The sequence below is a fragment of the Lissotriton helveticus genome, chromosome 1_1 (genome assembly GCF_964261635.1).
Source record: "Lissotriton helveticus chromosome 1_1, aLisHel1.1, whole genome shotgun sequence".
NCBI classification, from domain to species: Eukaryota; Metazoa; Chordata; class Amphibia; order Caudata; family Salamandridae; genus Lissotriton; species Lissotriton helveticus.
Genome location: NC_136057.1, coordinates 2,078,286,639 through 2,078,314,384, shown reverse-complemented (window position 1 = coordinate 2,078,314,384; position 27,746 = coordinate 2,078,286,639). Strand labels below are relative to the sequence as shown.

Genomic DNA, 27,746 nt, shown 5'->3' with positions numbered 1-27,746 from the left:
CAAAATGTACTCAACCCTGCCGCATAATTTGGCCCTCAACTGCTGCATAATTCCAGTGTCTGGCCTATATATCATTGGCCCGAGGCCACCAGATGGGCCTTTGGTTAAACCGCACACTACAAAAGTGCACAAACATAGATCAGGAAAGAATGTTTGGATGTTTAAAACTAATCCCCAATTGGATAATATATATAATATATATCTAATACGTGCATGTGGATAATAGAATGAATAATACAATTATATTTTAACTTTTTTTAATATAGTGTTAACTTTGGACCCTAATTAAAGGTTTGGAAAACGTTACATGAGTCCTTCAGTAGTGGGCATTTAGGATATATATCCACTGCGTGCCTATGTAGTTTGGTACATTATCATTCAGTTGTTTCCCCTCCGAGATTGGAAGAGATGCAGTTACCTTGTAACCCTCGTCCCCGGACTCTCCCCGGTCTCCGTGTTCGCCAAAAGGACCCTGGAAACAAGGGTACAAAGAAACCAGTTAGTTTTCAAACGTTATCGAACATTGGCACAGCAGTACAAAATGATCAGGCTGTCGATATTTCCAAGATAAAAAAATGCGCAGTATTTAAAACAGAGTTAATGTGTTTTGCAATTGGGAGTCGGCGCTAGACGTTTGAACAAAAAACACTGCAAAGAACGCGCCCTTGTTCGAGTGTCAGATGTAACACACTCACCGAAGCCCCCAAATACCGTGGCATTGCTGAAATGCTTCCGGGCAAAAACCACGAAAATATTATCCAACCACAAAAACAATGATCCCTTTGTACAACCCCCCCCCCCCCCCCCGTGCTACGGACGAATGAAACAAGACGCTACGCATTTCTGCCTCGGGCTCGGCTAAACCGCTCAATCCGTCATGAGCGCAATTAAAAGGCGATGCGGCTTTACGTTTTAATTAACAGCGCGTGAAATGTTTTGCTTACCGTATCCATCAAGTAGCAACTTTGAAATATAAAAGGTGTTACACTCCGAGTCGTGTGATGCACCAGTGCGCGTCTGTCAATCCAGGCTTTACAACATTGTCGTGCTTTCAAATATCAACGCACGTGGCAGACTTCTGAGTGTTTTTTAATTGGTTAGAAGGTATGGAAGCCCCTAAACAAGTGGAATATATATTTGAAATGTATGTGGTTTGCAGTGACTGGCGCTTTTCGCTAGAGAGGCTCTTGGAACACGATTGAGGGTGTAGGTTCACTACTTTACTATCCACGGCCTAGGCCTGGGCCTAGTCACCAGGAGGGGGAGCAGGCACCCTACACTACACACGCATAACATGCTACTGCTGATGCAATGTGTCATACTGTTACTGTGCACAGGCGCTACTCCAGAGATGAATGAGTTACACATTCTAGGGCACTGAGTGGCTGCTTTTCCCTGCCCTTTGACTCCTCCACAAACTATAACCAATTATATAAGTACATTTCTTCACCCTGCAAATCTTTTCGTCTGCGTCACAAATCATGGTTGCTTCGGTTTTGCTATTCTGTGTGATTAGTCATATTATCACTATTATACCACCTCTTAGCTCAACCTTGTGTGTTGGGCCTTCTGGGTACCTTTATGTTTAAACCATGTAATTCCTATTAAGGCATCGACTCTTCTCAGATTTCCCAGATTACAGCGCGTGCCCAGCAGGGGAATTCGGATTACAGCGCGAGTTCCTGGGTTCTCTTCTCAGCAGCTGCGGTGCGGACCTAATCTTCCCCAGGACAGGAAGAGCGCGCGCCCACACGTCAGTTTCATAATTTGCATACATGTCTGATTTACATTGGAACCTAGAAATACATGGTTTGACTCAAATGCCAAAGTTAGTTTAGCCTTCTTATCCATTTCCCGATTTGTGCATAATCCCAAATCCACCTTTGGTCTCTAAAGAAACATTGATTCTGGCGGTTCTAAAACTTTAAGCCTTGCCGCGTGGCCGTCCTGTGACTGCCGCTGCGGTGCATATTGAATTCAGTTTTTCCTCAGAGCAACTGTCTTCCCGCAGATGCTGTCGAGAGAAGTGTAATATATTGTTCCAACTGAGAGCCCGGTGATAATGCACTTAAAGGGCTCACCACACAACTTAACGTTTAATTATTTCTTTATGGTGCACCCCGTTGTTCCACTAGCCGGGGTCTCTAGCATGCTCCGCGGTATTGGGACGTATTCCGCAGATGCCATTTTAGTTATGGTCACATGGGGGCAGGAGAGAACTTTTCTCTGGGCAGTACGCAGCATAACATTCATATGATTCTAGTAGGATGCTGGCAGAAATTGGAGACGAGGCTGATGGAGTCGAGACGGAAGTGGCTTGGAAAGTTACAACTACTCTAGGTTTGAGACTTGGGACACGTAACTCGTTCTAATTCATAAAACTGTGGGTAGCTAAGCAGAGTTCGGAACTTTTTGCACTTAAAAAATAGCAGAGCAGCATTCGTCTACCCCACAGCCCCTTACCCGAGATACATTTGCTAAGGATTGTACTGGTCAGGCTACCATCCCTCCAACGGGGTTTCCCAGGGGCTAGCCACACCCTGCCAACAGGTAGCCAAACATTCCCTCTTTCGACAACTGCACATCCACAGGAAATAGTTCGGCCACCCGTACTGGGGACCAGATGGAAAGGTTCGACTCCTATCAAAACCCAGTCGTTTTACAAAGTTTATTTGTTCTAGTTTTTGTTGTTGTTATAAAGCCCTGCGCAGTTGTAATCAGCCTCACTGCACCAACACTAATTCTACAAAAAAATACAACCAAAAATGGTGGTAATTATCATTTAAAATAATATTTGTAGATTGGTAAATCGCAGTCACTTGACTATTGTCTATGCGTAGTAATGGCACGAGAAACACATCCTGGAATGGAGACAAGGCAATCTGACCAGCGTACATGTATTCTATTAAATTTATTAAAATATTTTAAATTGTGTAGGCAATACAACGCTGGGGTGGCTAAAAACATAAGCAAATATCCACCAAGCACTCGTGCTTGGTGGATATTTGCTTACGTTTAGTCATTTATGACAATTACTGAGTAGTGGTAACCTACTCGCTCCGCTTAGAGCACCAATTGGACTTGTAACTGTATTTACTGGCTTATACATGCTGTGCGCTTCATAATAACTGTTACCATCAAATCTCTAGTGGCTAAAAACATCACCAGAAAATCTGAAATTGGAGAATGAATTGACGTAGTTTTAAACTTGGCTCTTAGATGATGACAACTTGTCAAACTTGAAATGATAAGGAAGACAATATTTGATGGCTTACTGTAATCATATATAAGCCTGTTCATGTAATGCTTCTTCATCTGTAAAGAGCATTGCGGTGCTTTACATGGAACTAACACATTTGTAATATTATTGTGTTCAAAGGAAACAATTAAAGAAAACAACTAGAACTAATGTAGGAAGCTGCCTTGTAGCATTACCATAAATGGCCACAAGAGTGCGCCAGATTGTAACAAGTTGTCTCAACATGACCATGTTGCTAGGAGAACAAAGTGCAAAAAAGCCTCTATGGAATTGTGCCCCTGCCCGCCAACATTCTTGCACTGGAACTACAAAAATCACAGTTCAAAATGAGGCAGACACTCAAACAGGAGGAAAGTAAGATGTCTTAGAAGCTAACGGGGGGGAGATGTGACTCAGTCCGGAGTGGACCCTGGGCCGGAGGAGACAATTTGCTCAGCTCAGAGAGTGACGGTATTGGGACCATGATCACTAGCTTTCAAATTACACTTATTAAGTGAACAACATTTGAACAAAAGTTACTGTTTCGTATACTAGGGTCGTTTATTGGACATGTTCTCGTTACGTGAAAATGACCTGAAATAATAAGAGTTAAAGGAAATGTACATTTTTAACCTGAATATTATAAATAATTACCGATTCTCATTTGGTAATAAAAACTAGTGGGGTTGCAAATCAATCAGGTGGTGATGGAAGGGTTTTCTGTGCAGGGGTCCCATCTTTGATACTGCACTGTACATCTCTTGAGTACTGAAGTATTTTCATCACTACCAGTACATTTGACCAACTTTTAGCAGTAATGTTCAACTACTGATGATGACGCACGTAGGCCCTCATTACAAGTCAGGCGGAATGGGGTCACCTCTTGGACTTCCACTAAGTCTGATTCAAGGGGGCCGTTTCTTCCACACCTGGTTTTTCTGGGAGGCCGAACCAGACCTCATACAGTAACATCTCATAAGAATTAGGGTTAGGGAAGGGTGTGGGAGAGTAGGGGGTGGAAATGGGAAAGCACTTTTGCCAGAATGCCCCCCTTGTCAGAAAAAACGGAGAATGAGGCATGACTGCTGCAGCCAAACTCCTAACCCACTCAGAGGTCACTACCTGCTCCCAGCAAGTGGTAAATATATGCTTTATGCCCCATGGAGTTGTGAATTCCATGGGGTTTTACAACCGGAAAGAATCAGTCCCACACGGTATTTCCACATTCTATGGGGTTTAAATGGGGCAGATCTACTGCCCGGTAACTGCGAATTGCATGTGATTTTACCATGACCCTTACCATGCAGCTCAGACTGAGGATCAGAGAAATGATGGGCACTTCTGGTTACCTTTTTACTGCCACTTGTCTTTACCGACAAATATATCACCTTCCGGCGGTAACTCCATACAGGAGGTTGTAATATCTGAGAAACTGCTGTAACATCACGCCGTGGAGCATTCCTCTTAGAGGAACAGTAATATAAAGACCAGATCTATTTATTCTGTAAATGTGGCACCTTCACCTTACAGTGTTCAGAATGCGGCATGGTTTCAATTCTAATCAGATGACACCACGCCAGCTTCAGGAGGGATGCGTACAGGTTCAGCGCAGTACTGGTAAAGGGTGCCTGGATACACAGTCCCCAAGGTGCATGAAATACAATCCGTAGACCATCCCAACAGCTCCTTGCACTAGTCGAAAAGTGCACTTTTACTCGTTAGTAGCAATAAATGAGAAAACCTCGTCATTTAACTGCAGGTCTTCAAGGAAATAACGTTTTAGAAAGGATTTACTGATTTTTGTTAGCCTTCTCAGCTCTATCGTACACATTTTTTTGGGAGATTTTCCTATTCACTCAAATAGCATATTTTTTAGATAGAATCTGTAACCAAACAATTACATGCGAAAGGGATACATTGTTCTAGATAAAGTTTGAGAAATAATCACGCTACGTTAGAAAATACATATGGTATAAAATATATAGAATAAACATATGGTTAACGTTTTTAACGTGCTAGCATCTCTGATAACAAATGCATGAATGATTTACAGAAAGAAAGACCTACTGGTTCACCTGGGGGCCCAGGTGGTCCCACTGCAGTGCTGTCTTCTCCTGGATAACCCTGTAAAGAGAGGACATACTGTTTGTTGCTGGTGGTCTATGTCTGATGAGGTGTCTTTAAACAAAAGAATTGCAATAGTACATGTTTAGTTATTGAGAAAGGATAGTCAGCAAAGAATAAACGTTAAAACAAATGCGACGGGAGAATTAGCTAAGGCATTGTGCACCCACGTTCAAGAATGACGTCACAGGAAGTGGCCACACACCGCTATAATATCCCTAACTTTATTTGCAATGGGTCTGTTTCACAGTTTGTTACATTTAATATTTTGTGAGTTCAACATCAGAGCTTTATTTGGTTATCAGGATAGAAAAATATCAGTACATTATTTTATTACATTTCATATATTAGAACATTGGAATGTTGGGAGCTCCATTGAAAACAATGGAGTGCCCTAGGCTTCTAATCGCAGGTAGAAGCCCGGAGCATCAACATTCCAATGTTTAACAAAGGTCTCACTGAGCTTGGGGGGATTTCAACCCCCTCAGGGCTCAGTGAGGCCTTTGTTTTACAAATTAGAACATTCTGTCCACTAGGGGTGGAGTGCTCCAATAGCCTTAGAATCCTCAATAGATTAAAGGCCAGCCCTGTTTTAAAGACCCTCGCACGGGCATTTGATGGCGGTAGAGTCCGCAACAGCGGGCTCTAAGGCTATAGGACTTACTTCAGCTCTATATTAATTAATAAATAATACTTTGTTGTTATGTAGTTCTTGATACCTCACACCGTCAATTCAACTGCTGTAAAGATCTGGTGTTATTATAATTACCTAATTTAATGGTGCTCAATTTACCAACATCTGTAATTTGGATGCTTGAGCAGGCCTTGCCTCATGATCTGCAGAACTCATGATCTAGAGATCAATCACGTCTAAGTTAACGATAAGCACCCTTGAATTCCAGCCAGCCTTAAGAGCCAGGTTGTTTCGAATAGAAGACTGGCTACTGCTAGAGGACAAGGTGTTAACGTTAATATAATGTACCCAGGAGTAAAATATGAGGAAGATTGAGTGTTCAGCCACTAGGAAAGCTGACCTTTGGTCGAAGTCACTAGGTTTGCAATGGCTGGTGGCTAAAACAGGGAGAATTTATCAATTCTGGTTTAGGAACTCAGTATTAGGTCATGCCATATCACCCAGTAAGGAAAGGGGAAAGTCCAGGGGTTTGCATAGTTCATTATTTAAAATGTGTTAATGCATTCTGTGAAATGAATCACATTTAGGTCTGAACACAAAGAGGAAGAAGGATAATGAATGAATTATCAAGTTGTATCCTACTGTTAAAATAAAGTTTATGCCACTTTCCTGAACACCTTGGGGATCAACAAGCACCAGTTCTGCAGGAAGCTGGCACTGCATGACTAGTGTTATCAGTGCAAGACATCTATGATACCTGCTAAAAGGATATGTGTGGGGACCACCAGGTGCTGCTCATGGGATGAATCTTATGGTCAGACTGTGTATCCTGCTTGGGAGCAGTAATGCACATACTTGAAGCCCAAACAAATATGCTTTAAATATATTCTTTGCTTAACCTGGAGACAGTTCAAGGATAGCCTAAAGAAAGAAAACACCAAGGCTCACCAGTCAAAGAGATTGTGATGATCTGAATAAATAGCAGTTGCTGGGTTTGGTAGGCCATTGAAAACACTGTTTGTGAAGTTTGGCTTGAAATTGATGAGGGAGTGAAAAACCATGTTATGTTATGGAGAATGAACAATACACCCAATCAGTGTGTGGAGTTTAAGAAATGAGATGACCTCTGTACCCAAGGCACACTCCGCATATCAAAGAACAGAAAGGGATTTCACTTGGTAAAAAAAGTGTATTGACCAAAGCAATCAATCTATTGATCTATCTATCATCTATCTGTCTGTCTGTCTATCTGTCTGTCTGTCTATCTATCCATCTATCTATACATTTATAGATTTCTTCTCCCCTCATTTTGTTATCTATATTTATGCACAAACGACATTATATTTTAAATGTGAAAGCTTTTTTGGCAAACTGTACCGATGCTGTATCCTAATTATATCAGCTTTTACTTATATGTCTAGTGGGGAAAATCATAATTATCTAAATATTTGTAATCTCCAAATGCTTAATCTCATATCAGGCACACTGATATACCGCCGACGCCGTTTAAAAAAAAATGAAATCAGGAAATATTATCTTTTATTGTGGAGGGAAATTACCTGAACTTGATAAGGAAAAAATCCGTTATCCTTGCTGAAAGGCCCCTGATGGGCACTTATTGAAATGAAAAGTTATTTCAGTGTGGCCGGCAATATCTTGGAAGATTACATTTATTAGAGGCAGATTACATTTATTAGAGGCCGCCCGTATTTATGATTGCACAATATTAGGTGCTACGACTGCGGAAATTGCCAAATATCTTTTTTTTAAATTTCCGGCACTCCAAATATTTTAAGACTGTAAGATTTAGAGTACTGCATGGTCAATGTCTACTATATATAATGCATTATTGAAATGTGATAACAATGGGCCAGAGTCTAGATGAGGATCACTGTGGAACAGACCCGACCTCCCAAGTCAGTTTCCAGAAGTTGGAGAGAAGGATTGTTCGTTGAAAGGATAGATCAGACTAAACCACTTAGACGATCTGGACGGTTTTAAATCTTTCACGATCATCAATGCATATATTGGATAAATCATGAAATCTGCCAGCCTTGGAGCCCTACCATACAGACTTAAACATACAATACCAGATGATGGAATGATACATGATTAAACCATTAGAGTATTGACTAACATGGTGTAAATTTGGCAATTTCATGATAAACTTTATAGATGCTAATTAATGTTGCTGGACTTTATGTTCCATCAATTAATAAAAAATAATATAACTGATTAATTGAAAGGGACTGGCAATGTTATTGTGAGATACACATTCAAAAGTTGACGGAACCACTGTTAGTAGAGCTCAATATTATTGTGTGCTCTAGATTCATTATAGTCTGGAGCACTTAAATAAAATTGCAGCTGACAAATCTCTGATTTAACAGTTGTTCGAAGTCAGAGGAGGGCCGGACTAGCCGTGGCGGGCACTGGGCATTTTCCTGGTGGGCAGGATGGGTGAGGGCTGGTTTTCAAGTGGTGGGGGCTGGTTTTGTTACTGGGGCCGGTTCGGCCCCCTGTAACAAAAGCGGCAGCAGTGCTAAAGCGGATGGAGAACATGCTGATGCTCCCCGGCACTGCCTGAGCGGCCAAACAGGCCGCTCAGATCAATCACAATGCTGCTCATGCAGTGTTGTGATTTGCTGGGAGAGTCTGCTTCTGGTGCTGCTAATAAAGATGAAAAGGAAGGAGGAGAGATGTGCGGCGGCGGCTGCAGCGAAGGAAAGGTACATTTAAATTTTTTTTTTTAATTCATTGCCTCCCTGCCCCACCCACCCTGTTTCAAGGTAGCCGCCACTGTGGGTAGCTTAGAAATGCTTACAGGTCTGAAATAAGTGTGCAAACCTAACTTCTTAAAATAGACATTTGAAGGATAAATCTTTTTCCTTGAGTTTCGCAACATTATGGCAACAAACTAAATATTCCCACAACTGCTAAGTTTCAACAGTCTTACAAAAGGCAGTTAAAAAATACATTTCAGTAGAAAACCAGATGTTTCCTACCAGTGCTTGATTTTGAAAACATAACTGGTTAAAGTTTGAAAGAGAATGCAAGCCCAGCAAGGGGCATTCAAGGTTTCAGGCCGTTTATTAGCTAAAACGAAGAATCTGGTTTGCAATTGGTTCCCAAAACAAGCACGAATGGCTTGCACTGAAGAGCACATGGGTAAATCACAGTGGTATTTGCTAGAATCAAGTTCTTCCACACAAGGTTTGCTTGACCTTTAAACGGGTATGAGGTACTGTATGTGCTGACCAGCTGAAAAGTGTTTTATTTCATCATGTGCTCAGGGAAATACTGAGTGATTCACACAGCAGCAGTTCCTCCACAGTGTTGCCTCTCTACTCTATGAGCAGTGCAAAGGAAAAATAAAATGATAACAGCAGAACGTTATTATCATTTTATTTTTATTATAATGGAGCCAGGGTGAAGTGGGGCTGGACTAGCGTCAGAGGGAGGAGTGGTTGGTGCACCATAAGTGTGCATGACAGTTTGGGCAGGCCAAACCGTCATGCGCACTTAGCATGTTCTCTACCTGGCTGTACTGCCCAGCCTGGGTGGAGAACATGCATAGGCACCCACTCCCAGTCAGTGTGCCGAACTAGGGCGCTCAGACGAATCACAACGCTGCTTTCATGCTGGTGAGAGCCGCGTCCTGATTGGCTAGGGAGTCTGGGTGCTGCTGGGAGCCAGGAAAACAGCGAGGACGGAGGAGAGGTGGCAGCTGGCGATTGGCGACCAGCAGGTAAGTCTTCTTTTTTTTCTTTTGCTCTAACCCCCCTTTACCCCCACCACCATTATCTGCCACTGGATTCACGTGATACTACTAGAGAGCAGAATTTGGTATAAAACAAATCTTGATTTAGTAACTAAACAGCAATTCTTTTTCTAGTTTCAAACATCATGATTACGAAGATGATTTCACTTAAGACCGTTTTTATAACCACATGGGTCATCAAAGATGCAAGCTTTCTGCCTTCCTGTAGACTTTTTAATGCCCTGTAAATCTCGGAAGTGAATCACAGAGTGATCAGCCGCATGACAAAGGTTGAGTAAACATGGCCGCGGCTCTCAGACATCTGCTTTCTTTTTTTCTCTAGAGGAAGTAGACATGAAGCGCTGTCTGCCACGAGCGACAGGTGATCGAGTCCATGCGAGGCCCAGCACTGTTCTCCGAGAAAGGCTGCTGGCAGCAACATTATTAACCATAGAGCCCTGAGACCTTTTCAAGAGAGGGTTACTCACTGCCCGCTCATGTTTGCTTGATTACTAAACTCAAAATAACCTACGTAATTCTATTCCCGCGGTAAAGGAGTTGGAAGTACAAAACGACAAAGACTCTAAACTTACAGTACAGTGAACAGGAGAAACACAAAAGATATTGCAAGTTAAGTGGGAAACCCGAGCGCGGTGACCACCAGAGGTTAAAGTTCTGCATTCCTATGTGTGAGTTGAAAGTTCAGTTGCAAGTCTAGCCTATTCCTTCGTCATAGATTTCTTAGCTGGGAGTATCACTTCAGAATTGCCCGAGAGCAGATGCAAGTACTGACCTGACTGGAAAACATTTGAGATAAACAGAGAGCAGCGCTAAGAGTGCCCCAGAGAGTTCTGATTGCAGCTGAAAGTCGGACAAAAGCCTGGTTTACATTTTCAGTGACAAAACAGACTTTGCTGAAACATTTAAGGGCGTGAAAGAGTAAAAACTCATTATTAGGGGTGTGTGAAAGCTGCATAATCTGCTTCTGCGTTTCTCGAAATTTCGAAAAAAATCCACGAAATTACACATAATTACGCAAAATGCAAATCTACAAGGTTACGCTATATTTTAGCATGAAATGCGTCCTGATGTCATTCTGATGTGAGGATGCGTTTTGCAGTAAAAAGAGCACACACTCAAACGCGCCACAAAGAGCAGCTGCTCAAATTCTGGGCATTCATTTTGTTCCTGTGCGCTAACACAGCATTTTGCTGCAGACACCGCATAATTCTGCGTTGTGGCATAATAGCACAATTTCTGGAACTTTGCGTAACAACCAGAACAAGTATTCTCTGAAATTATACAAGATTATCCCAGTGTAACAGATTTTTTTCCTGGGCATACTCAATATTTCACTGTTATGTTCAGGAAACTTGCTCGTGGCACCTGCAGACAAAACTGCACTGGATATTTTGGACATGTATGAGAAAATAAAAAATAATCTCTATTGAACCCTAGGTGTTTTGTGATTTGTCAAACTGAAACACTACAATGGTTTCTCTTATATAATCACCTTTATTTTTGGGTTTTCATTTAGAGAGTGGATATGTCACACTGGTGTTTTGATTTTGACAAAGTCCATCTCAACACAATTTTGATCTACAACTTCAATTACTCAATGACTCCTGCTGAGGTAGTTTTCAACACAATATTTTGTTGGTTATCTTAACACAACCTCAAGACAAAGATTCTACAAAATATGGGGCGAGTTTTTTCCACAAATGTAATTTCCCTTCTGCTCTACAAAAGTTTGGGGTCTTTGTAAGTGACTATATTTTGAAAAATAAAAACAAATACATTCCACAAACATTGAAGTGGGACTACAGTTTTGCATCGATTTTGTGGCACAGCGGGTCTTAGTTGAGAGCAGGGTCGGCTTTAGTGCTGATGACGCATGGTGCAACAATCTTTTTTGGTGCCCCCTCAACATGAGCTCTTCCTCGGATTCTATCACTACTACCTGGCAAACGTGCCTCTCATCTCTCCATAGCCCCTCTCTCAAATGCATTTCATTTGTTTTGAAGTGCTGGTAAAGGCTGCCTTTAATAATCCATTCAGCTATCCACAAAAAATACAGATCTGTTCTTTGCAACAAGTATATTAACTCTCTGCAGTAGTTTGTGGCAAGTCAAAAATGCCACTAGACTAAACTCTGATCTCTCTCTATCTAGCAGGAACATTAGTCACAAGAGTTATCATGACATTTTTACTGCTGCCTGAAAGATGGAGGCACAAAGAACTCTGCAGCAGGTGCTTTTAAATCCTACATTATAGCTAAGAACAGCACAGCCCCTGGGGTTAGTGCCCCCCACTCCTGGTTAGCGCCCAATGAGGCCGCACTGGCTCCACCACCCTAAAGCTGGCCCTGGTTGACAGCACTAAATAATAGAAAACACAGAAAATGGGACTTTTAGAGTAGCCTTTACACAGTATCACCTGCCTCAATCAATTTGCTTTTTGCTAGGAACTGCTACCTAAATCTGCACTGGAAGATATGAAAACTTGCATTTCTTTGTGTTCAGCCACCCTCTATGTAAATCAGAAATATACGGACATTTTCCAGGACAAATGGTGAAAAAAAGAGGCTGTCCCAGCAAATCTGGGAGACCAGGTCACCATAGCTGTTTGGGAAAGCAATTTCTACCATGTAATGTATATTTTTTTAAGATAGCAGTTGCTTAAAACATAGTGGATAGGACAGAGACATTGGGGGTCTTTAGGATGTCGGGCGCACTTAGTCCGCCCATCATCCTATCGGTGTTTGGGACCGCCCGCCATAAGGGCGGGGGTCCCGTGGGGGGGATTAGGATGCGCCCGCCACTGTGGCGGGCGCATCCTGCATGTTTAACATTGTGGCAGGCGGTGCTCTCAGCACCGCCCGCCACAATGCTAAAATTGCACATATGCATTTGCATTAACAAAGCGGCAGGCACCGCGCGGTGTCTGCCGCTTTGTTAATGCAAATGCAGGGGGTACAAATCTGTATCTCTAGAACCCTCTGGTGGATTTTGTTGATCAAGGTCTCTAAAAAATTAATGAAAATGCACTTTACTTTTATAAATTAGTGTTGTGTCTCTCTCTTGTTGTGTGACTTTCTTATTTTGTTGTTTCATGCTGTTAAATGCTTTACACTAAGTTCCGTTGCCAAGCCTTACTGTTCACAGATAGAGCTACCCAGGGTTGAGCTTAAGGTTAAGTAAACAAGCCTGACTGGACCCGAGATGATATGTGCAAGTGTACTCCACGATAAGGTCTCTCAGACATATCATATAGTACACCCAAATTCTCACATCTGGTAATCCTCAAATCATTTTGGCATACATTTACAAACAAGCTGGATGTCCGCAAACCATGTTTTTCAAGTTAGTCTACATATTTCAAACTTCAGTTTGGATGTGCTGTGCCTGCAAACACTTTCACTAGACTGAAGGGAGCAGAGACGGCAGCATCACAACATATATTGTTATTGATGTGACTGCCAGAATGGGCCACTTGCGATACTGTTTCTTGACTTCTCAGCAGCTTTCAACAAGATCAACCATGACATCTTGTCAGACCATCACAGTTCCCCTGGGGTATCTTAAGAGGCATTAGCATGTAACAGTAGTGCTTAATCGATTTTGCTCTAACAATACAGCATCGAAATGTGGTGTCATAGAAGGCTTCGCATTGTTTACAATCTTGTTCATTGTGTACATCCAGCCACTTTCTCATTTTGGTTCACTACACTATCACATGCAGACAATCCACAGATGCTTCTCATATTTGACCTTCACTCATTTAATTCTGTTGCAGGATTTCAATACTGCCTGGCTGGTACTCAGCAGTGTATATCAAGCTTTCGTTTTTCTGAAAACTAAGGGGCTCGTTTATAATAAGCCTGTGCTGCCGGAACAACACTTTTTTGATGCTCCAGTGGCACAGGCCTCTCAGTCATATCTACGAGGCTACGCAAAGCCACCCTGCATCACAGGTATGGAGCAAAGTACTGCAGTACAAAGTGCAGCCTTGTCTTACTCTGCGTCAAGGAGGCTTCCACTGGTGTTGCAGTGGGTGTTCCCACGGAACACCCATGAATTTTGACGCTGCCCCAGATTTACAAAATCACGTAAACCTGGGGTAGTGCCAAAACCTCACTCCTCCCCAGAGCTGGGGTAGCGAGGAGAAATGTTTTCATTGCTCCTTGTTTTTTCCTCTTTCCGTGTTTGCTGCATTCTGCAGCAGACATACAACAAGGAAACAGCCCCCGTGATTGTTTTTGTACCGGAAGGTACACCTTCCTGCACAAAAGCAATCATGCTAACAACACAGACACCCTTGATGGTGCCTGGGTTTGCTCAAGGCAGCCAAAATGGCGCCAGTACAGTGGGAAAAGACAGAACTATGCGCCTTATATCATTAATACAGCGCTTTCCTGCCCTTTCCTTTTGCACAGGGAAGCTAAGCAAATGTGACTTGCTGCGCTGCCCTACGCCAAAAACGTTTAAACTAGCCCCTAAATGAACAAAAGACAACGGTGACAGTCATACGAGTGGACTCTGAGAAATGGTCTGCATGTTTCTGGCCTCCTCAACTTATCTTCTCCAACTATCTCCCTTTCTCCAGTTCTAGTGGGGATGATGATCTTTTCGATCAGAAGATGTCTTTCCTGGCTCAAATTCTTCAAGTTTGCCCACGAATTTGCTCAGCGCAAGACCTTAAAATATAGACCCTTGACATCTGGGAAGAAGGTTGGACAGGTGGTATTCTAACCCACTGCAATGCCCAAGATAGGCCTCCCAGATGAGCCCACCTCAGAGCTGCTTCAACTTCAGAACATGGACTTAAGACTCATGAAAGGTCTCATGAAATTTTATTGCGTTTCTCAAGCGAGACAAAATCTTCACTAGCAACCCAAAAAAGAAGGATCCATCTTAAAGCCCTCTGGTTAATCCACAGAGCTTTTTACACGAATTGTCTGGTAAAGTGCTGCCTCTCTCCTGCTGATACTCCAGTCAAAGCAGACATGCTATTACTGCAGAACTTTTCATGTGATGGGCCCCAGTTTCTGGAACAATCCCCCTAAGGGTCCACGTAGCATCTTCAACTTTGGAGCCCTTGCAGGGCTTAATTTGAGCCGGTGGTTTCGGGAGCTTGGTACCGGTACTTAATTGTCAACAACACAAATATGACAGACTGCCATATGGAGGCCTGCTCCTTTAATTTAGAGATGAGCAGAACAACGATTGTTTACGAATATAATATACATTAAACCTTACTAATAGCTACCTCCTCAGCCATTCCCGGGAACCTCAAATAATCTGAACTGTCGTACTTGCCGGCGAAAGAGTTCTTTTGGTACTGTCATTGATAGTGATGATGGGTAATGGGTGGTGCAAGCTGCTGTCGCGTGGCCTGGCCCTGGCACTTAATATTTTACAAATTAAGCACTGCCTTTGAGAATACTGTTAAAACCTAATTCTCTTCCCAGTTATAGTCCCTGATTGATGTTTTTTGCGTTTGCTTTTCGTTTTCTTTGCCTTTAAACAACTGTTTTTGTCTATGTGCTTAGCACTAAAATGGCTCAGTGATTGTGTGCCTAAATAATAATAACCACAATAATTATAATATAAAAAATAATGGATTACACAATTACATTTTAAATGATGTGCTGTCGCTGCGAATACATTTTCGGGAAAAAAATACAGAAATAATTGAATTTGAAAGTTTGTGTGATTTTATAAAGAATGTGCAAAATTAAAGAAACAAACAACAATAAAAACTGCACAGCCATTTTGTGTACTTTCTTGCTGCAAATATATTTTTGTCTAATATTATATATGTAAAGATTTGAGATTGACTGATTATGCTATACCGATAGCTCACTGTTTTCAAAATTGTCCTAGTGCAGGTAGAAGGGAATGGAGTTTTGTTCCAAAAGTGCTTAGATAGAACAAATATATTTTGCTCAAGTGGGGAGTTTAACTTGTGTAGGCCGTCATATTGAAGGGACTATGGGGGGTTTACTTATCATCCCCAAATAATTATATACCAGGATTGGTATATTTCGGGTGGGTTCAATAAAAAAATTGCTATCATTACGTTTTTTCCACGCAAATGAGGAATAACATGCTTTCTGCCACAAAATCCGCATGTACCAGCAAAAACAGGGCATTTTTCCTTAGTTAATTTCAGCAAGTTTGACTTGCCAAAATTCACCTGCGGAAAATTATGAAGGATACTGTGAATTTATGATTCTGATTTTTGCACAAAAGTGTTTGAGAAATTATCAGATAAAAATGGGCCAATCATTATGAAGACCTTAGACTTTCTAAAAACACTGGGCTTCTCAACGTTAAGAAATTAGTGGTCTTGCTCGCAAGTAGAACAACATTACTTGAAGGGCTGCTGCAAAGTAACCCCTTAAATTTCTAAGTTTACAAAAATGTATAGTGAATTTAGAATAAGTAGCTTTGAGTGGAGACAAATGGCGGTGTAGTTATCAGTAGTGCAGTAGGTGAAGTGGCACTGGGGACCTTGTGGTGTGAGGGGTCTGTATTGGGGACTTGGTGGTATTAGGGATCCACTGGTGCCTTTGTGGCTTTTAATACTCAGCATGGGGCATGAATCCCCATTTTCATTGCTTGTTTTAGGGCCCATGGTATTCGTGCACAACATGCTGCAAAGCACAGATTATTTGGGCCAAACCCCACCATTAATGCTGCCATCCATGGAGGAATGTAAGGTTTCTTCCTAGCAAGACATATCTAAAGTTCTGCCACTAATTAAATGTTTGAAAAGTATTTAAAAAGGAATACATAATATACAATTCCAACTTGTGAAATCTAATGTATACCGTACAATGAGAGCTATTTCATATTTAAACGTTTAATATGTGAGAGCGGTTGGTACGGTTAATAAGGCATCCATCAGAAAAGGATAATGATGGCTTGATGAAATTTGTGACCCTTTAACCCCTTTAGTGCTGCCGTCGGCCGTTGGACTTTGAGAGCACTACCTCTATAGTGCTGCGCACGTCCAACTGCCGACGCGGCCCCACCCGTTTCTTAGAACGTTCAGCATTGGCGCTGAACGTTCGACGCATGAAACGGGTTAATATATATTTTTTTGATAGTCAATGTTATTGCTTTTAAGAACAACAACAGACAACAGTGCATCACCGTGACATACAATACAGATATTCACTTCCCCAGACATTATCCGCAGATCATACAATCGGGTTGAACCCATATTGCACCACCAGGTTACCTGATCTCTGCCAGTGTGTCTTCAGTTCACCAAACCCAACCACTTGCCCCATATGCGCTCATACTTGGTAGGACAACCTCTTGCTTCGTACACTGTTTTTTCTTGGATGGCGCACCAGTCTACTCCTTTTTGCTATTTCCCAATGGACGGAGAAGTAGAGTCCTTCCAGACGGCTGCAATTTCTCTTTTGGCCACCATGATGGCCGTCCCTAGGAGCAGTTAACGGCTCGGGAGCCAGGCATTCCCTCCATCACCCCTAGGAGAAGTGCAATAGGACTAAGGGAGACTGTCCAGCCCAGTGTCTCACTCCATTTAGCCACTATCAAAGCCAAGTATTTGGAGAGAGAGGTGCAGGACCAGACCATGTGATAGAAATCTACAGGTTCAGCCTCACAATGTAGGCATCTAGGGGCCGGAAGGAAGCCTGCTCTGTGCAATGGGAAAGGGGTAAGGTACGCGTAATGGAGATAGTATATTTGAATTAGGCGAAGCCTGGCAGATATGGTGAGTACCCGAGGGGCCATCAGCACATCCCTCCAGTCCTCTTCCTCCAACTGGCCAAGTCAATGTTCCCAATGTTTTGAGAGAATCTGGGGTGGATGGGGAGTTGTTTATCAGGGACCTGTAGATTTGCGACACTCCCCCTTTCCCTAGGTTACCCATGAGGAGTTTAGCTTCCAACGGGCTAAAGTCTGGGATGACACTTTAATATTTACTGTAATGTTTCATTTAGGATATTATTAATCATCAGATAAAGTTTATCACCAATGACTCTAAATCAATAATAACAAATATTCTACATACCTTTTCCCCTTTGGGTCCTGGTGGTCCGGGGGGTCCTGGCTGACCTAGGTGACCCTAAAAATAAAAATAACTGAATACAAAATTCCATACATCACTTGTTTTAGCATTTACCTCTAAAAATAATAATGTGATAAAAAGACATGCAGGCCCGAATTATGAATTGTGCAAGGACACTTCATTGTTGATTTTGCATATGGGATTACTGCTATTGGAGGCATTGGTGACTGAAGCAAGGGATTTGTTGCATCACAACTGCTTCCTCCTTTAGAAGATGGAATCGCTGTGGAAACTGTTGTTTCTTCACTGATTTCTACAGATTATTTCCAAATTATGTGATATTTTCTACAGACATATCCTGCAATGTTTTACCCAGAATATATATCTAGAGGAAGCCCAGGAAGTGTTGTAATATTGCAGGCAGGAGTACTCCACATTTCTGAATGATGCTTTGCCAGGTAACTCCCCTTACTGGCTGAAGGCAGAATTCACCCACATATTCAGATTCTTAGGGCTGGTTCAATGTCAGCTCAGACTTAAGTGTATCCATAGAGCTAAGGTCCTGCCTAGGTCTGTGGGTGGTGTCAGTAGGCCTTGATATGGTTCAATGAGGGCTGCATTATGGGAGGACAGACTGCATCTTTGTTCAGTGGCTGTGGTATCCACATTTACAAATGTGAGTTCAGGTCAGTCGCCCATTCATATTATGGTTTATTATGTTATTGTTAATTGTATGGTGCAAATATCACCTGGAAGGGTATCTTGGCACCTGTGAAGTGGGGAGTACAGACCTGTCCGGGCGCCAGTGGAAGAGCCAGGTCTTCAGTTTCATCTTGATTTCAAGGACGGATGTGGAGGCTCCAATGTGGTTGGTGAGACTTTGGGGACGATTTTGGAAGAGGCTCGACCTCTGGCTCTGCAGATGAGGGCAAGGAGAAGGCCGGCAGAGTGGAGGTATCTGGCCTAGAAGTAGAGCTGGGTGCAACTGTTGAGGTACGCTGGGCCGTGCTTGTGAAGTGCCTTATAGGTGTGTGAGGAGTTTGGAAAGGGCACGTTTGTGGACTGGTAGCCAGTGGATGTCTTTGACATATTTAGATATGTGAGTGCAATGTGGGAGTTTGAGAGTGAGCCTTTTTATTTCTTGGAGCCTATTGCTGAGTTGAGCTGTGATGACGACATAAAGGGTGATGGTGTAGTCGAGCCTGCTGGTGATGAGGGCTTGCATGACAGATCTTCAGGTGTCCTAGGGGAGCCTTTTCAACACTTTCCCAAGCATTTCGATGGTGTGTAAGCAGGTGTAAGCAACCAAGTTGACTTGATTAGTTAAGGAGATTTGGCTGCCAAGGTCCATAGTAGCATTAGCTGGATAGGGAATTGTTCATAGCTTGGTAAGCCACCAGCCCGGACACCAGAGACAGACATCTTCGCTGAAGAGAACCACTCCAATTTTGTCACTGTTGAGTTTGAGGCAGTTTCTTTCATGTAGTTGGCTTCCAAGGACATGCAGCTAACGAAGTTTGCTTGGATGGCGACAGTATCTTCTGACAGGGAGAGTATAAGCTGAGTGTCAGTCTGCATTAGAAATGATGTTGAATTGATGGGAGTGAATGATGCTGGCAAGGGGGTGTGATGTAGTTGTTGAAGAGAGTGGGGCTCAGGAAAGGGCCTTGTGGGATGCCGCAGATCAGGTTGGAGGTTTCGGGCAAGTAGGAGCTATGCTGGTCATTTGGGTGCATCCTGAGAGGAATAGCTTATCCACAGAAGTGCCAGGCCATGAATTCCAGTCATGTGGAGGCATTGGAAGAGGACAGGATGGGAGTCGGTGTAATATGCTGCAAAGAGATCTGGAAGGATGAGTGCCACTGTCTCTCCTTTGTCCATGGTTAGGTGGATACCATCAGTGGCAGCAATGAGGGCTGTCTCTGTGCTGTGGTTCGGTCTGTATCCAGATAGGGATGGGCACAGGCAATACCAGAGCTTTCATGAGCACCAGTTAAGGACATATTCATTTATAGTAGGCACTGGGAGATTAAGTGATTTGCCCAGGATCACATTATGTTGAGCTGACGCTGAGACTCGAACCTGGTTCCCCAGCTCCGAAGTCAGCAGGTCTGGCCATTACGCCAAATCCTCTCCCCATTCTCATTAGTAGTTGGTTCTATTTTAGGTGGCACTAGCAGGAGAAATGGGCTGGTGCATGCTGCCTCCTGACGAGAACCCGGGCACTTATTCTTTTACAAATTATCCACTGAGCTATACAACACTAACAAAGTGATTGTTAAACGCACTTTCAGAAGTATTGAGTATCTCAGGACACATTTTTGTGAGGGCTTCTTATAGAAATGTGAAAAGGTGCTATTGTAATTTCCAGACACTCAAATACAACTGTTCTCCCTGAGAAACAGAAAGATTGATGCTGTTGTACAAAGGGTGGCTTATTTTTTGCCAATGCGGATCTCCAGACTACAATTTAAACAATTTTGATTTGGAATGACAATTTAAGCTTAATTTTAAACCTTTTTGTGTTCATGATCCGGTTATGTCAAACTATTCTACTGGAATTGCCTTTCGTTAAGAGTAGACATTGCTTTTCTAATATTGCTTAAGGACCTACTTACATGTGAGAGTTTTATCTTGACTTTGAAACATTACACTATTATATTGCCAGAAACGAGGTGGAGGGGTTACTGTTCCAGGCTACAGACAACTGCATTTCCAGCTATCATTGCCTTTAAATGATTTCGTTGTTTTAGTGAGTCATACTCGCAGATGAAAAATTGCAGCACATGGTAAAAACCATAACAATGGAATGAAGAAAAAAGAAATATACATTGCAAGGATTAATAGCATAGCTCACCCCGTATCCGTGAATTCCAGGTTCTCCGTCGGGCCCCATCAGTCCTATATTTCCCTATTAAATTAAAAACACACATTCAGAAAACGGAATCAGTATTTAAAGTCACGATCATTGCTTACAAGTTTCTATTTTGTTTCACAAAAGTAAATTCGTGTCCTGTGTCCACTTGTTTCATTCTAACAATACATTAAAAGTAACCTGCATATTGAAATTTGTAAATTTGCCAGCATTGTTTTATTTGATGCACTCATTCTCTTTGATTTGGTAGACTTTTCTAATACTCTCAAGGTGCCTTTAAAATGGACGTTATTTTTTAATGCAATTTGATGTTTTCAACCGGTATGGCGGTGTCTCAGGAATTTCCTTCTTCATATTTTGCAGTTTCTAATATCTCATCACTGCATTGGGTGACACTTTTTCAAACGATGGGATACTAAAGATGAGTATCAGAGTCAAGGCTGCACACGTTTTCCTTGTGCTCACTGCAAATGTTAGTTAATATAAACAACCGCAAATTTTCAAGGAAATCTAAATTAGGAAAAGATTACATTTTCTGAATTGTGTACAACCATGCTTATCACAATCTGTACTGTTTTAGTCGCGGTTGCACATTTTTCAGTTCAGAAAAAGTACAATTGTTTTGTATTTTTAAAGAAAAAAATAAAGTCATAAAGATTTAAAAAAAATTAAATCTGTCTTTTACTTGGTTAATATTGTTTCCTGTTTAGAAACAGTGGAATGCCCTGCCTAACGAAAACATGGCTGGTTGTGATTGGTTGATGGGATTATATAATTTTCTAAATGCTGTCTCCTTGCCACACAGTGACCTGAAAATATCTAACAGGCAAAAATAAAAAAGGCTTTACAGGGGAGAGTGCTTGGTGCGCTGTCACCAAACATTTTCTCACAAATTATTAATTAAGGTTTTGCTGAGGGTCTGTGGGTGACAATCGGACGACATAGTTGAAGCAATGTAGTGTCAAGCACCCAAAAACAATACACATTTAAAAATCAAATATTAAGAAACTAATGCAACCTTAATTGCCATCCACACCATGTACTGCTAATGATGTCTGGCGTAACAGGTGTGTCTGTAGAGGGCACATTCATTGTACGCAAGTCTCTTGGTACTATTAACGTATAATAAATGTTTACTGTTACCCAACTAACTCTACTTATCTTGTCAACTTCTGAGAAATGAAAGGCTGAGTTGACCCAGGATTCAAACCTGTTACCACGGGATATAACACATATTCCTGGAAAAGATGCATTAGTACACTGAACCACAACACCAGTCTATAAACCAAATTTACAAATTACATCATCAATAACATCACTCATGATGTAAAATGTGACATCATTATTGCATCATGAATGGTATCACTGATGTTGACATAACTTGGTACGTTTATGATGTCAGTGCTATTTCAGCTCTCGGTTGCAGCAGTGTGAAATAGAAGGAACCTTTAAAAGGGAAAGCAATTGGACAACAGTCTACAATAAAAAAAGAATCATACAGTGCCATAAACAGTCCAAATTGATCATTCTGATTTTCTGTCTCATGATGGCATGTCCTCAGCATATTAAGTAATGTATGTTCCATATACATAATCACTCATGCTTTAATTTATTAGATCTATTGAAGTATGCACCAATTATATTTTCACTTAATTTCTACACTCCATTATTACAGCTCTAACACACTCACTAAGTGTGTTACTCAAAGTCTCATACATCTGGGTAGGTGGAAGTTCAAGCTGTTTTAGTATCTCACTGTTAAGCTTCAAATGTTTTTAGGGTTTGTGTCATAGGCCTCTTTCACTCCAATTAGAATATCAGACTCCTCCTCTCCGTATTGTATTAGTTGAATTTTAACTTGTTTTCAGTGACCAATAGAGTTATAGATACATAGCCCAGCAATAGAGTCTCATTTTGACTACAGGCTAGGGTATCATAAAGGTCAAAATCTGGAATGTTTACCTCTGCATCCAATGCAGCAAACTCACTTTCAACAAATGTGAATGGCTGCTGCAAGCAATCTTATTTTGTTTATATCTTGGATATGTAAAGCTAGATGCTCTCACCTTAATATATCATTTGTAATCTTTGAGGAATAAGTATTGGAATGCATAGGTATAATGCTGCTTAGTACATTACCATCTAACTGTGTGTTTTAGACTATTAAGTATTGTATGTGATTATGTTGAGCACAATAATGTGTACCCCTCCACCTCCCAACAGGCAATGTTTTTTAAGAAGCATCTCAAATGGTTAAAAGTTCTTAAAAGACTCAACAGGAAACTCCAAATATTGATCTTTGGTGGCAAAATATAGGGTCAACCATTGTAATGATAAATGTCAATCTGGTTACTACTCCAACCCACATGTAATCAAGCTACAATAAATACCTCACATTTTGGAGTCAGTTCAATAATTACCGCTCTGCATGATTCCACCATGGCTACCTGACCTAGTTTCATGCAATATCCTGACGTCCACTGAATACATTAAGATATGCTTTATATTATTCATTGGACCATATAATGAACCTTTGGATTATATTGTTGAGGAAGAGCAGCACTCAACCACTGGTGAAGGTAATGCGGTTTTCCCCTACACACCACCCATCACTGCCTGTGAATGTGCACACTTCCCAATGTCACTTCTTTTTGAACTATTTACTATTTTGGTAGATATCTTTTGAATTGATTGAAAAACCACAATCTATTTATTTATTTGATTTATAGTTGAATTATAATTTGGGTACCCTTTTGATTTATTTTGTTCTGTCATCTTTGGTATAGTCTGGTATTTTAAAGAAGATGTTAAAAACCAAAATATAATGAATGTTTAATATGTAAAACTGACTTTGGGTAGTATAGGGTTCCGGAAATTGCCCAAAGGGCTCTTTCACTCCTTGTTAGGATGGAAATTGAGCCATGTTGGAGCCATAAACAACCTCACTCACCTCAAGTGACTGTCTGAGGAAATGCCTTACTGATGATAACTTTTGGTATTACGACAGACAAAAGCCTTAAAATGTACTCATTTTTTCCTTTTCATGACAGTTCACTGCGGAGTTTAGCCACATGCTGCTGTTCAACCTAAGTTGTCTAAAAACAAGCTACTTAATTTCACGTGAAATCTTACAGATTACTGTGATATTATGTAATATATTTCTCAAATAGAGAATCTGAGAAAATTAAAAGGTTTTCTTTCTACTGTATTTGACTGTAAGTGTACTGTGACTTCTTAAATTTGTGCTTTTACTGTACAGTAGTGCATTGCAATCAAATGTGTTTTGTTGGTATATTGTACATGGTAAAGATATGATTTATATATTTATATATATATGTATAACTTCATAACTTCATAAATTTGGCGGCCGTCGTTTTGCTCTCCTTGCCCCCAAATTTTGGAACTCCCTTCCTCTGATTATCAAATCCAGTAAATCCCTCCTTCAGTTCAGGAAACTTCTCAAGACTTTTTTATTTACCCTTTCTGAATAAACTTTTTTTCTGCTCATTTACATGTCCCTTCAGCCAGCGCCATGAAACCTCCGGGTGTTAGTGCGTTTAATAAGAATCATTTAACATAACATAACATGTATATATATATATATATATATATATATATATATATCAAAGCTCCAAGGTTCCCACCAGTTGGAGATGCACTTTGACATCCACTGCAGCAACCTTCATGAGGTACAAGCCGGATCGGCGGGCGGATCCAGTTTACAGCATGCCTGTCGAATCACGCCGGACGCGTTTCGTGCTCATTGCACTCTTCAGAGGCGTGACAGTAATTTTGGCATAGAGGCCACACCCCCACTTAAAAAAATGAGACCTCCAATGGGCGACTCAAATGAGTCCACGTTGGTTTGTGGGTCTTGTAGTGTGTGCCTCAGTTATGTGCCGCTGTCTGAGCTGTTTCAAGTCCACCAATGGGCCTCCACTCGCACATCCGGCTTGACAATCCTCCATGGATGCCTCCAGATTGAGACTCCGTGATTCGGAGCTCTGTCCGCCGATCCGGATTTTACCTCATGAAGGTTGCTGCAGTGGATGTCAGAGTGCGTCTCCAACAGATGGGAACCTTGGAGCTTTGATTTATACGCTGTCTCCCAGCCGCGGGAGATGCACCACCCGGAAATTTGGGCCACGGAGCTCTTAATCATGGAGTCTCAATGTGGAGGCATCCGTGGAGGATTGACAAGCCGGATGTGCGAGTGGAGGCCCATTGGTGGGCTTGAAACATCTCAGACAGCGGTACATAACTGAAGCACACAGTACAAGACTCACAAACCAACGCAGACTCATTTGAGTCGCCCATTGGAGGGCTCATATTTTGAAGTGGGAGGTGTGGCCTCTCTGCCAAAATGACTGTCGCGCCGCTGAAGAGTGCAATGAGCACAAAATGCGTCCGGCATGAATCGACAGGCATGCTGTAAACTGAATCCGCCCACCGATCCGGCTTTTACCTCAGGAAGGTTGCTGCAGTGGATGTCAGAGTGCGTCTCCAACAGGTGGGAACCTTGGAGCTTTTATTGATAAGCGGCCTCCCAGCTGCAGGACACGCACCGCCTGGAAATTTGGGGCCAGGGAGCTCTGAATCACGGAGTCTAAATGTGGAGGCATCCATGGAGGATTGACCAGCTGGATTTGCGAGTGGAGGCCCATCGGTGGGCTTGAAACATCTCAGACAGCGGCACATAACTGAAGCACACACTACAAGACCCACAAACCAACACGGACTCATTTGAGTCGCCCATTGGAGGGCTCATATTTTTAAGTGGGAGTTGTGGCCTCTATGCCAAAATGATTGTCGCACCGCTGAAGAGTGCAATGAGCACGAAACGCGTCTGGCGTGAATCGACAGGCATGCTGTAAACTGAATCCTCCCGCCGATCCTGCTTTTACCTCATGAAGGTTGCTGCAGTGGATGTCAGAGTGCCTCTCCAACAGGTGGGAACCTTGGAGCTTTGATATATATATATATATATATATATATATATATATACATATATATATATATATATATATATATATATATATATATATATATATATATATTCACTGAAAAAACCATAGGTTATACACCATATATAGTTAGGAATTAGCATTTAAAAAACCTTATTTTACTCACACAAAACCATTGAAATTCCATATATAGTTAGTTGCACTAACTATATATCGCGCACCCGCAATCCACTGCTGATCATGTCACATATTACATCATTCATGACATGGTCAGTGACATCACTGATGACATCTCAAATGACATCACTGATGAGATCACTGATGACATCATCCAGTGACTGTGTGTTTCTGTAAAGTTTAAATATGTTTTACATATTGAAGAATGAGTAGATGTATAAGTGTCTGGACGAAGGATTTAGTAGGTGCATGACTGAATGTATGAGTGAGTGATTAAATGTGTCTCACTGAGTGCATGGGTTAGTGACTAAACTGTCTTAATTTGTGCATCATTATGTCTGTTGTTCTGTAAACTGCTGCATGTGTTGATCAGTAGCTATATGATTAACTATATGGGTTATTGATTGATTGTCCAAGTATTTGTATAGGAGACTGAGTGTGTGTGTGGCTGGCTGGGAGGTGTGTGACTCTGTGCAGATCAATGTGTACTTGTATCAATGATTGTATAAGAAAGTAAGTATGTGTTAGTATATGTTTGAAAATGTAAGGTGCTCTATGTTTAACTGTATAGACAAGAAAATGGAAGTGTGATTGATTCTTTACAGGACTGACTAGGTGTGTGAGTAACTCCATGGATGAGTGGCAGAGTGTAAGTGTCTGTATAGGTGTATGAGTGCATATGATAGTGTTGTAAAGATGAGTGATTGTATGTATGAATGATTGTATGGGTGAATGAGTGAATGTGTGTGTAGACGTAGGAATCAGTGAGTACGTATGTAGTAACTAGTATTGGTGTGTCAATGGTTTCAAAAATTATACTCTGTATTTAACACTGGGTGAAACAGAGGTTATATTAAAACGTGAGGAGATGCATTGTATTGTCACATGAATGATATCATCAGTGATGTGGTCATTGATGTCAAATGAGATGTCATCAGTGATCTCATCAGTGATGTCATTTGAGATGTCATCAGTGATGTCACTGACCATGTCATGAATGATGTAATATGTGACATGATCAGCAGTGGATTGCGGGTGCGCGATATATAGTTAGTGCAACTAACTATATATGGAATTTCAATGGTTTTGTGTGAGTAAAATAAGGTTTTTTAAATGCTAATTCCTAACTATATATGGTGTATAACCTATGGTTTTTTCAGTGAATTTTCAAGGTTTTGTAAATGCTAATTCCTAACTATATATGGTCTATAACCTATGGTTTTTTCAGTGAATTTCAATGGTTTTTTAATAGCAAATATCATAAGCTGTCGAATGTCAAGTACGTGGTAAGTAAAAACATTTTCGTGTTTATGCACACTGATCTGCTTTGAATGCTGCCCCCCACCCCTCATTTCTATTAGGAGTACTCTCTCTTTGCAGATAGTGAAGGGTAGTTAACGCAGCCCTTTGCCCCCTTTGTAATCCGTCGTGCCTGCTTCTCTCTCCATTTGATTGATTGTTCTCTTTGGTTCATTCTCTATTTACAAACAAGCACAGAGTCGCAATACTCTGTTTAGTCTTTGCAGATAGCGAAAAATCGTGTAAAAAAACAAAAGGAATCGAGCAAAATCAGTAGGCCACTAATGGGATCTCTTTTTGACCTCGCTAAAATAGAAACATTAGGAACAACCTGTTGAAAATAGCAATGCGTATGTACATAAGCGGCGTTCATTTGTGTTCACAGTACCCCTTGTTGATTGTTTGAATCGAGCATTGAATTGTTCGAAGTTAATTCTCTTAAGGATCTTCTCTGCCTGCAAACGAGGAAGAATAGGAATATTCTCTCTCCCTTTGCAGATAGTGAAGGGTAGGTAACGCAAGCCTTTAACACGTCGTACCTATTTCATTCCTCATTGATTGATTGATTGTCCTAACATTGACTGTTTGGGAATTAGTTCTTTTTGGAGGTATTCCCTGTTTGCAAA

General features: G+C 41.4%; 1 protein-coding gene across 1 annotated transcript in view; it reads right to left on the bottom strand.

The window, feature by feature from the left end:
* The window catches only part of COL24A1 (collagen type XXIV alpha 1 chain), a 979,161-nt gene that overhangs the window by 144,204 nt on the left and 807,211 nt on the right, over positions 1–27,746 (bottom strand). Inside the window, exons 40-43 of the mRNA XM_078645481.1 lie at positions 20,663–20,716; positions 17,809–17,862; positions 5,306–5,362; positions 419–472 (exon numbers count right to left, since the gene is read on the bottom strand). Of these exons, the coding sequence (XP_078501607.1) occupies positions 419–472; positions 5,306–5,362; positions 17,809–17,862; positions 20,663–20,716 (219 nt within the window). The remainder of the gene's footprint in view (positions 1–418; positions 473–5,305; positions 5,363–17,808; positions 17,863–20,662; positions 20,717–27,746) is intronic.